A 16,743-nucleotide genomic window follows, 5' to 3' on the forward strand; every position below is an offset into this window, starting at 1 on the left:
GATTTAGCCCTTAACATAATGAAAGCAAAGAGCAAGTATATATAAAGCATTCTTCTTGTAATGGCAGTCCATTTATATGGGTTGAAATAACAGTGTGTAATTATAAACTAAAATGATCACATCTAAAGAAAATTTTTTCACTGTACCTATGTCTCAGTATGATTTACCTTCCTCTCACTATTTCTTAATATAAAAATTACTGCATGCTGTCTTTGAAATGTTGCAATTGTGTTGGTATTTGAAGTACTTGTAAATACTTGTGCAAATCAGCTTTTCTGATGTTTGTCTGCAGGGTGAGGTGTGTGTTTATGTGCCCAGGGGAAAGGAGACGCATTTGCATCCAAGAGGGCGTAGCAGGCGAACGCGTGCCAAAACGGAGTCTGTAGGAACAGTTGCACTAAAATAGGATAGGGTAAAATGTTTGCAAATGAACATAACTAGCTGCCTAAGAAATGATGGTGTCCTCCCTGGAAATGGTGCTGGTCTGGAGGCCTAAAGGATAGCTTTTGGTGATGAATCTTTCTAAAGACATTGCGGTGCTGCCATATTGTGCATATGAAGATGCACGGCCCTTTCGTAGATATAATTACATTTCATGCAGTATTGTTCATCTTTGAGGTGCTGGCAAACAGTTATTATTTACTTTTCTGTACTTCAGGGGAATACTGATTTAAGGATGTTTCAGCTTTCATTTAAATCAGTAAAATCATTACTGTTAGCCTTAGTAGGTGCTGGATTAAACTCTAAATTATGTGGGACAGCTAATCATACATAATATTATACCTGTTTTTCATGTACAAAGTGCCTCTCAGCCAAAGATCTAATAGGACTTTATGCAAGCAAACATTATTGCTGCAGAATATCTCCAGAAGATTTCTTCTGATCCGAGATGTCTTATTCATAATGCCAAACTAATATATACGTTACCTTCCCACTCCTCTCCAGTTCATGGAGGTTGGAGAGAAAAAAATGCCTTGTGTTTTTTACTCCATAGATTGCTTAGCTTTGAATTGCTACTGTGTGATTCCCACTTTGAGACTTCGGCTTGAAGTGCAAGTCTGCCACAAGGATGTGCCATGTAGCCCGGGAAGAAAACCAGCGGGTCTTTCATCATTATTGCCTTGTCTCTCTGGGTCACAGAGAAGCAATAGCCGCAGTTCAAGACTGTGTTCAAAGGAGAGATGTCAGGACTGAATTGTTTTCTGGTGAAGGAAGGATGGATAAAATATTAAATGCAATTTTCTACTTGCCCTTATCTTTGTGTTTTTTGACAAAATATCACAGAATATCACAGTGTGTTTCGATGGCTCTATAATTCAGTGCCTTCAAAGATTTAAAGGTATACAGATTTGTGAAAAAACTGATTGAATTGTTCAGTGGTAGAAATCACGGTTATAAAAATCAGTGTAGATGTTGTTACAAATGTTTCTACGTTACATGAAAGATATTCTGCCCCAAATAAGGAGCAGCATACTTTTCAGTGTTACTCAGTTTAATTTTCATACACCTGCTGCATACACAACTATTATAGAATGACAGAATCCTTAGAGTTGGAAGGGACCTTTAAAGGCCATCTAGTCCTACTCCCTGCTGTGAACAGGGACACCACAGCTCGATCGGGTTGCCCAGGAGCTGATCCAACCTCGCCTTGGAAGTCTCCAGGGATGGGCATCAACAACCACATCTCTGGGCAACCTGTTCCTTTGTGCATTAAACTATAATTTAATGCTCAAAGACATTTTTACTTTCTGAGTAGCAGGGTAGTTTGTCCATGAAAATTTTGGAAGAGGTGTGCCTGTATTTCTTAGTCCAGTCTCTTGGCAGCTTTTAAGCCTTTTGGGAAATACTGATCACACCTGAGAGTGGGCATTGGAAGAGGGAAAGAAGCAGAAAGGAGCTGGAGAGCGAGCCCATGAAATCTTTGTGAAAACTGTTGGCTTGGGTACAGGAAAGACGAGACATGCTGGTATTGGCAGCGAGGAATAGGCTTTGGTGTAAGCTCCACCAGTCCTGGGTGGGTTTGTCTTGGGGGCCACGTGTCTGCTGGGCGGCTGCTACGAGTAGTGAGCGGTTGGGGAGGGTGGGAGAAGAGCTGCCCGTGGGGTGCTTCTGAGAGCATGTGGTAAAAGGCAAAGGCTCTTAGAGGCAGGGGGACATCTGTGGTGTGTGGAGGGTGCTACAGTGGAGGGAGAATGTTCCTGGAGGAGGTAAGAGGTGATGAATGCGTGTGGAGGAGCTGGTTTTATTCTGGTAAGAAGTAATGTAGAAGAAATGCAATACATCTGGAAGAAATCAGGCTCCGTGGATTTCTCTGTTCACAGGACTATTTGTTTTAGTTTCTAGAGTGTATGTTTGTTTGGCAGACGGTTGTATGTTTACCTACTAATCTACCAGCTCTTTGGTTGTTACTTTATTTTGAACTAGAGCAGAATAAAAATTACTCTGCTTTTCCAGCAGCATGAGTTTTCTCACAGAAGATGATCATAAAAATAGCAAACAAGCTGAGTGGCCCAAATCTTGTGTCTCATCTGACGTAAATTCGGAATTGCTTCAAAATGTGCACACTGAACCAGTTACTGCTCCATCTCTTCTTCTTAAGCCATAGTTTAAACCTAGGTAGCTTCCAACAGTTGAATTAAGCTTGACAGTCCAACATTACTTAAAATTCTGCAAGTGGTGTATACACATGTCAGCTGAGCATATTTGAGCTGTATTAAAGCTCACTGAAGATGGTGAAGTCTGACTGTGTCAGTGGGTCCCAGGTTACAGGTTTAAAGCAGCGTGGCACCGTGGCCTTTTTTGCCAATCCCTGCCTTTGACTCTGGAAGGGAGCAGATGCTGCAGGATGCAGAGCAATGCAGCCGCTCTCCGCTGTCTTCCTTACTGTGAGGATTGTCCTGTGAGATTTGCAGCTACCGAGGTTGGTGTTACAGGAAAGGAAGAATGGTGAGGCAGCAAGGGCAGAGATGGCTGGAGAATAGGGAGGGCCGGGTGGAATGGAAACAAGTTGCTGTAACTCATGTATGCAGGTCCTTTCAAAATGAAGAGGCAGAAAGGGTTCATATGATAAATATATTGTGTAAATTGTTGATTTTTTTTGTTGTCTTTTTTTCTGATCTGAAATATCGTAAGTTTCCCTTAAGTTATAAATAGAACATTGCTGATACAAAGACTGGTACTGATGTATATTTGAGTGGGTGTGATTTGGTAATAGCTTGGGTGTGGGCAGGCAGGAAACAAAAGATGTAAACAATTTACAGCCATGTATTTTTTTTGTTAGAGCTTTTATCTTTGTAACTCTTACGAGTTGCCATAGATACAGTCAAGCTAGGGCTTGTTTGTGTTGATGAGAAGCCTGTCGTGCTGATTAAAAAGAAAAAGAAGTTTGAAAAAGAACAATCTGCATTACTTCAGTTCCACCACTCTTGCCAATGAAATATCCTTGTATTTACGTATATAGTTAAAAAGGTGGCATTTGGTGGTACATGTTTTTAATGTAGTACTCAATAATTTGAGTTCAGTACCAAAAAGTCAGTCTTTAATTTAAATTGGAGATCATACTGACAGAAACAAATTACTGTTCTGTCAATTCACAGATGTGTTTTTCCACTTTCTAACGACATTGTAACATTTTTTTTCCTTGTAAAAGAGGATTACGGGATGATAGCAGGCTCACTGATTGGCTCCAAGTGAATGTGCACAGCTTAATGTCATGTTATGGCCTTGCATCAAGTAGATGCTCTTACCACCCAAAAATTCAGTACCTCAAGTGATAAATGCATTGAATGTGTCTGACCTCATCATAATTCCAGCTGCTCAGTCCAACAAATATAAAGCAATTATTGGATTTATATGTACCTCAACAATTAAAGAAATTGTTTTAGATGAAGAAAACAAACAAACAAAAAAAAAAAAAGTAGCTTTTCTGTTTAGGTTTATTGAAGTGTGTGGTTCTGGTCCAGTAAGGTACAGGTAGTATTTCTGATCAGTTCTTGGAGTGAGTTTAGGGCGGCTGGTGGCCGCGTTGTGTCTTTGCTGCTGCTCAGTATCTGTAGTGCATGCGGAGCTGACAGAGGCATTGCTGGGTTTTGGGAGGGATTCACTACGTAGGAAGAAGAGGAAAAAGAAAGATATATTTGAGTCCGTTTAATTAAAATAAGTATGCACGTGGTAGTTCCTTGGAAAGCTGGAATTAGTCACAACAGCCCTGGCTGAACAGAGTGGGATGAGAGGCAGCTTAAGGTGGGGCATTGATCCAGACCTGTGGAAGATAGAGAATATGAGTTTAAATGATGCTATTCCATTTAGGAATGCAATGTGTTTTAACATAAAGGCTGAACAAATTCAGAGCACTGCTAATAAATGGATTATGCACTGGGGATATGTCTGGCTTCAGCATGGATGAGCAGCCCTTGCAGCTGCAGCACATGCTTTTCCTATGAGCAGTGAGGCTAGGTGGTAAATCAATTAATCTATTAGCAAAAGCTACTTCGTACTAGAGAGTGGAATCCCTGAGATCAAATGCTGGTGGTGCTCGAAGGTTGTGGGCTCTTGCCTCCAAGCTTAGCAGCATTCATTTAACTACATTAAGGCTATAATAAGAGAATAGGATTTGACCCACTATTGTAATTTAATAATCAGATATAAGAGAAATATATTGAGCAGTATTGTTCTGCTGGTGATTCCTACTTTGGCAGCACGCACACAGAAAAGCAATAGAGAAAACAGTGTCACTTCTTCCTTGCAATATACCATATACGTTTTTTCCCTATAACCTTTCAATACTAGAATAACGCTGAACTGTATTTCTAGTGGCTGAAATCAAGATCATACAGGAAGTATTTCCTGGGGAAAGAAAGGTAGGTTAAGAGCAGCAGCAAGTAGGCTTGGTATTTTAAAAATATTGGAAACTTTTGCCAGAAGTTTTAGAGATTTTAAAAATAATTTATACATTTTTACAAATTAAAACCTATTTTTTTAAGTTAGAGCATTCTATTTTGCCAGAAATCAATTGGAATTATTAAAAGTGGTCTTCAAAGGATGGAAAAAGGTTGTATGTAGTAGTCAAGTTTCTGTTTTAAACTCGGCAAGACTGCAGAGTCTATGCGCTATGCTCGTTCAGTTTCTAAATATTCAGACCATGGGGTTCTCAGGCCCAGATCCGAAATTAAGGTAGTTTTTGGATGCTATCCCTGTTCAGAAGGCCAGGATGAGGTATTCAGTGATTGAGGAGCTTCAAACCAACTTAAACAAAAATCTGTCATCGTTTTACATAACAGTACACGAATGTTTGTCTTCATCATCTTACAGTGTCTGAGTCTTCCTTGTGATTTCTTTTCTTGATTTGTCCATCTCAGCAAGATGGTTCAGTGTCTGCTCACACCAAGCCCTTTTCTTCCGGACACCCAGAAGAGGGCATCTGGGTCCGCATGGGATCTGCAGCTGCAGAGGTTATGGCAGTAGCAATGTACTCACCCATGCACTGCTCTCCTCATTCCAGCCTTAGATGAAGGATGTGGAATAAAGATTGTGTGCACATCTGATGTACTAATGAAGGTTTTATGTACTGCAGTTAGTTCTGTCCCAGAAAGGCTCTTAAAATTATATGGGCCTAATACATCTGTGGTTCACTGTAGCAAGAGAATTATCAGTATGTTTGTCCTGTGTTGTAAACACACACTGTGTAGTTCTGTCTCGTGCTTGTTTCCACATGTTTCTTTACTCACTCTTTAACTTGGAGAGACTCAGAAGTACAGAAAAAGAAGTCGTATGTAATACTTTCAGAACAAGGTTCATAATACATGTAAGATATTTAAAATAATCCAGCAGTTGGTTGCTGGAGGAAGCTCCCTACTGTTGCAGGACTTTGAACTCTGCTGTGCTTTCTTTGTAGGGCCTCAATATGTCCGGTGGAGGTCAGGCTGGCTTGGGGACTCCTTCATCCAGGCAGTATGCACGACAGAAAATAACACGTGTAAACCTCAGGGACTTCATCTTCTACATGGAACAGGAAAGAGAAACGAGCCGTTCTCTCCTGCTCTATCGAGCTTTGCTTAAATAAAGCCAAGAATTGTACTGATTTCTCCATACAGAAGTTCAACTTGCATTGAAAGCTGTCATTTTAATGTGCCTTCTATTTTTTTCAGAAGTCAATGTTCCGGTAATTTTGTTTTGTAAAACTGTCAGACACATGCAATAAATTCCCTTTATGTAAAAAAGAAAAAAAAATGTGCAAAAGGTTTTAAAATGTTAAATCCACAGATGTAACCAACTTCAAAGGCTTACTGCGTTTGGCCACGTTAGATAAGGCTAAAATAGATGGCATTGAAGTTACACAAAGAGAAAGAATGCCGCAGTGGCTCACAAAGATGTCATGGCCAGGAGGATCGGGACCTGAACGGGGAAAACCTTTGTGTTCACTGACAGTGCTGGTTTTCCTTTAAGGTTTGCTAGCGCTGTTTCCACTGAGCATGGTAATACCTGTTAGATTAGATATAATTGCAATTTTTTGCACAGCTAAATGAAAAACCAATGCACGCTGCCACAAATTTGATATATTTAGGATTTTTGCTTTTACAGCCCAGCGCGTTCCTTCAGCCATTTGCTGAACCAAATCCTAAGTGTATGAAATCTGTGCGTCTGGGTCCCAGCCGCAGTCCATTGAGTAGCTTCCCGCTGTTTTCTGAATCTCTTCAACCTTTTGCACATTTGTAGCAGTTAGTAACATGAATCCTTTTATTTTCTAAAAATATCTTAATTTATTTATTGCAAAGAGTATGGTTTAATGATGGTTATAAAAGAGAGTATTGTTTGGGAAAGATTTTAGAGTATTCTATATGGATTATTCAAGTCACTGTAAAGGAGGCTTTTGGGATCTTTCCCCTTGGCAGTCACAAGAGCCAGGGCGTGCCCTGGGAGCCGGTGCTGCGGGGACTGGTGGTGCTTTACGCGGACGATTGGACCTGAGGACTCCAGTCCAGAGAGGCTCATGAACAAGTGCATGACTTTAAGCATATGGGTAGCTGTCAGTACTTACGGTGGGATGAATGCTTTTTAAACGCTTTGCTGAATTGGATTTTCGGGGGCCCACACCAAAGTCAAGCAAAGTTGACTCAAGTGCGAGTCTTTTTAAATGGGTATTGGATAGGAATGCTCAGCAGGAGGTGGGCACGAGCCGTACTTCCGAGGTACAGTGTTCCCAGTAGCCGTGGAAGGGAGACGTTTGCTTATTTATCTTTTCAATTTTTACTACGTTATGCTTGCCACTTTTTTGAGGCAATATTTTTTTTTTAATGGGAAACCGTAGCGAAAGCACAAATAGAACTATTTGTCCAATAGTTTTAAAAACAAAAGTTTTAATTATTTTTTAAGGTTTATGAAAAGCAGAAGAAAATTTATACTGCTGCTATTTAGCCAAAAGATTATTCATAAGGTATTTAAGGCCAGGAAGTGTAAAATTATGTTTTAAATGTATTGATAATTTGTACATATTGTTTATAAAGGCCTTGTGTTTATTAGAATTACGTTATTTTGATGATTTCTGTACATACTCGTAAATACCCCCAATTTGTGTGAAAACATACTCCCTTATTTGTACTTATTTTGTAAAGAAATAAAACAATTTACTAAAGTAACACATCGAGTGACATAGTATTAATTTATCAAACATGAATTTCACATTGTCTGGTAGTTCTTAAGCACTGTTCAGAAACATTTTGCATTAAAATATTAACAGGATACCCACAAAGAAATATTAAAACCAAATACTTTAATGTTCTGTTGTGCTGATTCTTATCCTTTGTCAAACATCTAATAAAATTGTCAACAAACCTTGATGCTATTAATGCAGTGAATGAATGCACTCAACACAGTTGCCTTTTCAAGGGCGATCGGTCCAATAAGCACAACATAACATTCATCCATTTCTTTTCAGATGTGGGAGCAGAGCGGTGCCACAGGGTTGTACAAAAGGGCTTGCAAAGACTGTTCTTCAAGCCACAGCTTTGGAGCTCAGCAAAAAAAGGGTTAGAACAATTCTGTTCCATCAAATTAGGTTAAAACCAAGCTACGTTTACTTTTTGGCCTTTGTAATGAAAACATTTGCTGGCTGCACACCACGGTTTTATTGGAGATTCTGCGATATTTTAAAACCTGTTTTAGCAACACTGAGTGATGTTCTTAATTAAGTTACGTTGCTATAGTTTAAGGCCAGAAGTAAAAATTCAAATTGGTTTTTGCTGATATTGCTGCCTAAGAATAGAGGGAAATAAGTAAAAAAGATATAAATGAAACTGTAATAAACTTTAAATAAGTGACCTGAAGTTACTAACTAAAAAAACATGTCCTAGCTTAACTTTTTTTTTTTCAGAAGGCATATTTCTTCTAACAAAGTGATTGTTTCCACATGTCTTCCTTGCCTTAGTGCTATTCTGCAGTCAATGCTGTGATGTCATGGCCCAAACTTTCCGTCTCAAGTTCACATGAACACGGCTGGCGCAGCCTGGAACTTTTCACGCTGCCACCTTTGCAAACTGCCGTAAGTACTGGAGCTGCCTTACTGAGCAGAAAAACTAGCGGTAGACACCAGACTGAAGAAGAACAAACCAACCAACCACGAGTACTTCCAGTGACTGCATACACCTAAAAGCACCCTGCTTCCAAGTGTGTAAGAGTGCTGGCTGCCTTCAACTTCAGTGCAGGTGGGCCATGCTCAGCACCACGCAGGTACGCAGCGGCCGCTCCTCTGGCAGACAGCCCATGTGCACCTCTGCGTGGCTTAGCCTGAGTAAGAATGGCAGATCGCGGTGTTTTTAAACGGAGGTGTGACATATTCACCTTTATCTCCTAGCTGAGTGGTAATGAAAGGAGGAGGATGCACAGACATGCGTTCAGCCTCTGCTAGTACTAAGTCTCCCTGGTCAGAAATGCAGGACGAAAGCATACATAGGATAAAAACAAGAAGCAGAATGGACTATTTAAGGATATTTTGAACTTCAAGTCAACTCGATGTATGAAAGTAATAAATAAAACTGTTTTTTCCTTCTCTTTTTGTAAGACCTGGCTACATCAAGCTGAATGGAGCAAAAGGCCAGAGGAGATGCAATCAGAACTTCTCACTTTTCAAACGACGTGGGAGATACAGTGAGTGTTCCACCCTCCTTGCTTATTTTCGATCATTTACTTTACAGAAATGTTTATGGCATGAAGTACTGTATAAGAAATGTGCATACACAAATACATGACAATTATACGTTAAGTTCTTTACAATATTAAATGTATAATATACAATTCTACAGATATCTTACATACAAAGGTGAATGTTGTGCCATATATTCAAATATGGCAATGCCTAGGAACTTTAGAGTGTCATACAAGTATAAAACCACAAAATAAAATAACTTTACAACTCTTTGAAAGTAGACAGATTTGCTCAACGGTTTTGCTAAGTTAGCAGGTCAATATGTATAGGCTAAGAATTTCCTAAGAGATTTCTGATTTGGGCAACCAGGGTGAAAAAAACCTGCTGAGGTCTGATTTTCCATGGACTGGCATCCCACGTTTATCCAAAAAACCAGACCTCTGCCAAGGTTGCAGCTTTGCATATTTAGTACAGGTCGTCACTTCAAACGCATCAGTCTTAAACTTGAATCTTTATTTTGCCTGATTATAATCTTTTGGTATTAAAGAATTGTTAACCATCAAATACTGTTATGTATGGCCATATTTATGCATCTAAAAAGTTTAATTAGAATTCAGCATCTACAACAGTATTCTATAAATGAACGTGGGAGAAACTAAATTGTGATTAACACGTGCATTAGTTATTGAGGACCCAATTTGCTAAACAGCAATAAAGAGGATTCAGCAGAATGCTATTTATAACCTTGCACCTGCAAACATGGTGCTGTCTCCTGAGTTAGGAAGCCCTGTAAGTCAGAGAGCTGATACTGATTCATGAAAGGAACAGTAACCTACTACAGACACTGGGCTTGTTTGAAGAGAAAATTAAACAGATAGAGGGCAGATACACAATTGGCATTTTAATAATAGTTTAAAATATAGAGGAAAAACAATCTAAACAAACCATGGCCTGCTTTCATCGGACAGTGGAAGGTAGAGGGTTTTAACATCTCTTTGCGAAAATTCCAGACCCATAAAGAGTTGGTTGTCCCCATAAACAAGGTTCATAAATGAACAACAAGAGGTGGCAGAGCCACGATTCTCCTATGATGCAAAACTTAGTTTCTGAGTCAAAACGTGACTGGCTTTGAGAGAGCTACAGCTCCACCGTAGGTGTGTGGCCCTTGTTTGACGGAGTTTTATGTTGTGCTTCCAAATCCCTACTTTTGCATGTATTGCCATAATTGGCCTTCTCAATTTTTTGTTGCTTTTTTTTGTTTGGTCTGTTTGCTTGTTTTTCAGTACTGAGCACCAGTTGACTATAAATCGGTCCTTTTCTGGTTCTAGATTCTGTCCACAGAAAGATATTTCAGTTGGCAATGTTGTATAAAAATAAGCCATTTGCTAGCATGAATGAGTACAATCACAGAAGTGTAATGTAACGGTACGGAGGTGTAAAGCACATCTGATATGAGGAGGTATGGCAGCCAGGGGGGTTCTCAGTGCAGTTAGTGATGTACCATCTTCCTCTCGGAGACCGCACTTCTGCACGTCACGTCTGCGGTGTCGTTGGGAAGGCTGTCGGAATCACTTCTCCTGCTGATAGATTCAAATTGCTTTAATTGCTCGTTCTGCAGAAGTCTGTTCTGGGGTCGGGGTTGTATGAAGCTTTGCCTTTTGCACCACACAGCTGTTCAGCTCAAAGGACGTTCCCACCGGGCCTGGTATGCTGAGCATGCTCAGTAATTTCATCGTGGAGAGCAGACAACTGATTTTTCAAATGCATTTCATGGCTGGCTACGTGAACAGGTAGTTTCAGAATACCACTAATTGGCAACATAAAGTCAAAATCTGTTTGCTAATACTGTTTTGCAAATCCTTAGTGTTTCACATAAGGGACTATTAAACACTTCTATGGTTACAGAGGAGTACAGGTAGGGTCTAGTCCAGGGGCTCCTGTTTTATTCTGATCGTTGGGGTGGGTTGCGGTCGTCTGTCTTCACGACACAGCACGTATTCGCTGAACTGAGAGGAATCCACCCCACCACCACAGGAAGCTGCCATATTAAATCCCTTCTGAAATAACCTTTCAAGCACCTGCAACGTGGAAAAAAAAATCAGCTGGATATTTAGCAATTTTAGTGATAAAAGCTTTTAGAAGCACTGGATCTAAATGATGGATTTAGTCTTTTCAGTCTTCATAGAACGAATTTTATTCAGCTATAATTCTGTAACTTAGTCTTAAATGACTACACTGTGATTAAAGTCTCGCTCTCAGCAAACCTCTGCAGAAAACAAAAATTAATCAAACAAATAAGTGCTCCACAGAACAGCTTACTACATTATGTAGTAAAATACTGGACTGCAGTGATATCGATGCTATCTCTTACTGCTTAAACAAATCAACAGCAGGTTTAAGTCATAATAAAAAGTGCCCATTATTCATTAGTATTGTGAACAGTCTTGCAGATAAGGGCTGAAAGCATTTGCAAGCTCTTCTTTAGGAGATGAAAAGGTTTTAGGAATCTGAGTGACACTTGCACCAGACCTTCACGGAAATCGCAGCTGTGATTTTCCCTTGCTGGAAGGGAGTGCTGCTTCTAGCAAAGCATGGCAAAGACAGGATGTGGAGCCAAGACATGGACAATAAGGAAACATTCTGGCCCAAGAACGAGGTTAATTTGTATTGCCCATATATATATTTTCTCTTTCTCCTTCTAAAGAAAAGTTGGTGCAATTTAGATGCATGAATTTAAGGAACCCAGAGGCAACTTTAATTTCTGAGACTGTCACACAGCACATTACTGCAGGATATACTGATCTTGGCAATATGACGGGGGCTTTGTTTTCACATGGGTGAGCATGTTGATATACAGTTTCCCAGCAGAGCAGGAAGCACACAGACTCTTTGCAGCATTAGGTGACAGTGGATGCCAGATCCACCTTGGGCAGATCTGCAGTGTAAGATCCACTGGAGGAGATGCTGTGCTCCCTCCCTCCGGCAGCTCACCTGAGCCCAGGGCAGTAGCACAGTGTCTCCAAAGACATCTCAGCATGACAAAAGGCACTTAGGCACCCTTTAGTGCACGGGAGATTCCTACCTATTACAGGGGGTCAGAGGGTTGGGCAGGGCTCTGCTGCGTTACATAGAGTAGAGCTGAACCAGACCCACATGTTAAGATTGGCTGAGTAACAGGAATATTCACACCCACGTGTGAATGCTCCTCCAGCCAAACCTTTACCAGAGGCCATGGCACTGTAAGCACTAAGCCAAATTACCATGTAGGCTACTAATACTAATAATACTCCAGCACATACTTGAAAAATCAGAACTGGGTCTGAAATTTGTACCATAAAGTGAATTAACTGGTCCAACATATATTTTACAGGTGGGAAAAGTGGTTGCATGAATTTCCCTGCAGAAAAATGTCACCAAGGGGAAGCCTCCTGCACTGCTCTGTGCGACAGCCCCGCCGTGGTGCCGCCATCATGTGTGCCCACCACAGTGCCAGGAGAACCTGGTTGTTCCCTAAGCCTGACAAACGTAGTAATGACCCTCACGCGACTCTGCAACCAGCAACTCCAGGGACTCAGTTAAAAACTTGGTCAATTTAGGTAAGCGTCTCAGCAATATCCCCTGCTCCTGAAGGAGACAACTTGTGTGCTTTCGTGGTTTTGCTGCAGAGATAATTTGATTTCTTTTTAGTATCACCATGAGTGACTGTGAAGCGCTTCAATACTTACTGCAATGGCACCTCAGTCTTAATGGTTCAAGGCCTGAGCTAATTGCTCACAGAGGTACTAAAAATAGTGCCATGTTTGCACACCAGACTCTGCCCTCGCCCCTGCACACAAACCCACGTGAGGCCAAGGTGAGCATTCCTTCTGACTGAACACGTGCTTTGCTTGCCATGCAGAATCTGCTCAAAATCAGCTTGCCCTGAGGAGTCTGGCCTTGGGACAAAGTGCCTTATGAGCTCAGGAAGTTGTGCCAACCAAATATTTTCCCTGAAAGTTGTAGAAATGAAAGTGCAAAAAAGCATCCCAGTATGCAGAAGAAAAAAGGACCCAGAGAGATTAAAAGAAGGGAGGGTTAAAAAAAAGAAAAAAAGAAAAAGAAATATAAAAAGCTTACCCCTCTATTTTCTGGGCTGTGCACAGCCTTTAGGACAGAAGTGGGGTAACGCACAGGTCCCAGTATATCCCAGTATAGTTTTACTAACACTTGTTCCTGCTCAGAGAAAGCAGGAGTTTGCTAGGGAGGGAGGAACAAAACATCACCGAGCTGTTTCACAGGCTGGCATGTGCTTTGACTTTGTGTGTCCCTGTTCTTAACCCAAGCAAGCAGGCAAGATGAGGACAAGAGGCAGCTCAGCTACAGGAAAGGAGGCTTCTTCCATTTAACTGGGCAGAGAATCAGAGGATTGACAGGTAAAATTTCAGGGAGAGATGTGACTTCAAAACCTTGCTAAAAACTTTTAAAAATCAATTTGGTTGTAAGACAAAACAAGCACTGGGGTGCCCTTGGCTTGCCTCAGTCCAAAGCAATGGAAGGCTGCATGTTAACACAGGGCTTTTCTTTCCCGAGCCAGCTGTGTGCAAACACACAACCCAGGTAGGCTTTACACCCTTAGAGCACCGCATGCAGAACAAAGCAATTCATTTTTGCTACCCTTGTGCTCAGAGGACTGGGCTGCAGGCTATCATCTAGGGTTAGAAAGCGTGGGATCATCAATTTTCTGGGCAAGAAACAAAACTGGTCAAATCCTGTAAACAATGCTGTGAATGTTTAAATACTGTAGAGTTTTAAGGATAACTCGAACGAGGTTGTGCTCAGGTCTATGGAGAAAGTCTCCCAGGGGCTGTTTTCCATGTGCCTTAAGCATTTGTTGGTATGCACCAATGCATGCATGAGACTAAATGGCATGTTGAACATGAACAGATTTAAATTCCACTTAGTGAACTTGGCCCTATGTGCATTACTTTTTTGAAGGTAATAGACAGATGGAGGGAAAGCAGTAAGTGCCTGTAAATAAAATCTGAGCTACTTTCCTATAAATCTCCCACAAGAATATGCCAAAAAGCAAATGAGTATCAGCTGTGACTCTCCTACATATAAGAAGACAGGCACACAATATTGAATAGAGGATTTGTGCTAAGATTTAATATACTCTGTCTCCCAGTATTCTGAGCACATCGAGATATGGGCTCTGATTTTGTTGGGAGGTTTTCCAGATAAAAACATGATCTTTTCACTTCCTGCATTTTATTTACATTTTGCAGAATACTAAAAGAATGCAGTCTTAATTATGAAGACTCAGTGTTTAACATAGACACACATCAGAGAATTTTCTCCAAGGTAGGCTCATGGATCTCACCAGCATCTGTTGTGAGGTGTTGAAAAATCAGTCTTAGGAAAACGATACCAATAGGCGATTACAAGTGGGCATTAAATAAGAGCTGCTGTTTTTTGGTTGCCACTACCTACTCAGTGTTGACATTCTGTGTCTTATATGTACAGTTCTTGACAGAAAGCATTTAATGAAAATCTTTTTAAAAGTGCTGAAGGATTTATAAATATTGCAGTTGTGCCACCAAATACCTGAAGCAGGACAGTGGGGGACAAAAGCAATGCATCTCAGTAAACAGCAGGCAGATTTATCACAGCACTCCCAGATTCTTTCAGCGTGCTTCTGCTCCGCCAGCCACTGCACCTTATAACTGATCTCCCTTAACTCCACGCTGTTCACTCCACCATTCTTCCATCTACTGACTCAGTATTGTTTTGTCAAAGAACTGGGAAGTGTAGTGCCCATGTGTAAGTGAGAGTCCATCACAGTCAGTGATAATTATTTCTGATCTCATCAGGCTTTTGTCTCAGCAATGCATCATTTTCCAGAAAGTGTTTGAAAACGCTCTCTATTAATTATACAGTAAAGTGATGTAATTTAATAAAATTATTTAGACTGTAGACTCTCTGACATAGAAATTTTCTTTCGTAATATGAACCTACAAAGTGACTCTGACTGATTTTGACTGAATTCGAAACACATTCTAATAGTAATAATTGACATCCAGTTTTAATTATAAATAGTTGTAAAAGCCACTTAATAGAGCCAAGCGTGAGCCTCGGCTGCTTGCCGTGCTGCGCTTATCAGTGACCAGCAATGACCCTTTATTGTTTCAGTTACTCTAATTTCTTGAATGCCCCTGACCATATTGCATGAACAGAGTGTGGCTGAAACACAAACATGCTTCTCTACCCACTCACCTTAGCTGAACTGCAGCTGCTCCCCTCTCCAGCTCAGTGGTGAATTCATCACTATTCCCGCTGCTAGAAAATGGATCTCCCTCTGACCCACCTCCAGCCTTCTATTTTTGGGGCAGCCCACTCCAACCCTTGCTGAATGTGAAATTGCTAAGGACTGTGCAAAATTAACCACAGGCAATGGACTGTTAAGTTCAACCAAATAAAATTCTTAGAAGCCTTAAACTAAAAATTAGGTAAATCACTGCTTTTTAGAATGGTTTCAGATGAAAGCTTCTGTTACCATACTGTTCCTACCAGTCAGTGAATGCTGTCCAGTGGGAGGTGACAGTGGAGAGAGTCTAAACTTGCTGCATGCTGACAATACTGGTAAGCAAGTGCTCTAACTTCTTCCAACTCCCTTGCAATTGTACCTTCCCCCTGAGCCTGTCTGGCCAGCCTGCCTCACAGGCCAATTCTGTTGTGGATATTTGCCCATAGGGAAGTTTATCAAGACCACTGAGGCATTTCCCACAGCCCAGCTAGCACCTCTGGTCACAATGACTTTGGAAACGTGCTCCTTTAGGTTGATTTCAATTTCCATAATGGTAATCTTTCTAGCATAATTTAAAGGCATGCATGCAAAAACCAAGAGCTCTGTGTTTTCCCATGTTAATTAAGGAGTAAGTTAACAGCACCATCGACACTGTTCCTTCTCCTCAGCCCAAGGACAGCTACACCAGAGCTCTGGCTGCAGTGGTGGTGACGCCTTGTGAAATGGCATTTCTTGCCCAGAAGGCTGCTGCCTAAACACAAACCACGTATTTATTTCCGCTACCACCCACCTATCTGTCCAGTTATCTTCTTTTGTTTCATATGTTTAATTTTAAACCTAATGTCAAAACTCTGAGTATAAAATGAAATACATTTTGTTTAAAATACTCTGGGCAATTTTTATAGAACATCCTTTTGAAAAAAAAAAAAGTGCAGAGATCAATTTTTTTAAGTCCATCCCGCAGGCACCATCATTTAATTATGAGTGAGACATAAATTATGCATTTACACATTGTTGCATTTTCTATAAAATGGTGTGGAGATTTTTTTTGTAGTTTTTGGAACTCTCTCTTTGTTCCTGAGGGCACTTTGGAGGGAAAAAAAAACTGCTGCAGGCTATACATTGATGAAAAAATTAGCATTTATCAGTATAACACCATTATGAGACCAGCATGGCACTAACATACACAAAATCTAAATCTATTTTTCTGCTTAGACTTAGGAAAACCTGAAAGACTGTGATCTCACCAGGCAGAAAATGTCTCCGTGCAGTATAAGCACTAAAGGTAATTGGGCAGAAGCAAATAATTTGCATATAATTG

The 16,743-nt window shown here is 40.6% G+C and overlaps 2 protein-coding genes across 3 annotated transcripts in view; one reads left to right on the forward strand and one right to left on the reverse strand.

The window, feature by feature from the left end:
* LOC306950849 (transcription initiation factor TFIID subunit 4-like) overlaps positions 1-6,061 on the forward strand; it is a gene marked incomplete at both ends in the record, with an annotated part of 131,499 nt that extends 125,438 nt beyond the window's left edge. Inside the window, one exon of the mRNA XM_079541235.1 lies at positions 5,894-6,061. Coding sequence (XP_079397361.1) covers positions 5,894-6,061 — 168 coding nt within the window. The remainder of the gene's footprint in view (positions 1-5,893) is intronic.
* Positions 6,062-11,061: 5,000 nt separating this feature from the next.
* Positions 11,062-16,743, reverse strand: part of KCTD15 (potassium channel tetramerization domain containing 15) — a gene marked incomplete at both ends in the record, with an annotated part of 50,003 nt that continues 44,321 nt past the window's right edge. For both annotated transcript variants that reach the window (XM_079541404.1, XM_079541405.1), the window contains one exon: positions 11,062-11,217. In XM_079541404.1, coding sequence (XP_079397530.1) covers positions 11,062-11,217 — 156 coding nt within the window. The remainder of the gene's footprint in view (positions 11,218-16,743) is intronic.

Source organism: Tetrao urogallus (assembly GCF_951394365.1).
Source record: "Tetrao urogallus genome assembly, chromosome: 12".
Classification (NCBI taxonomy): Eukaryota; Metazoa; Chordata; class Aves; order Galliformes; family Phasianidae; genus Tetrao; species Tetrao urogallus.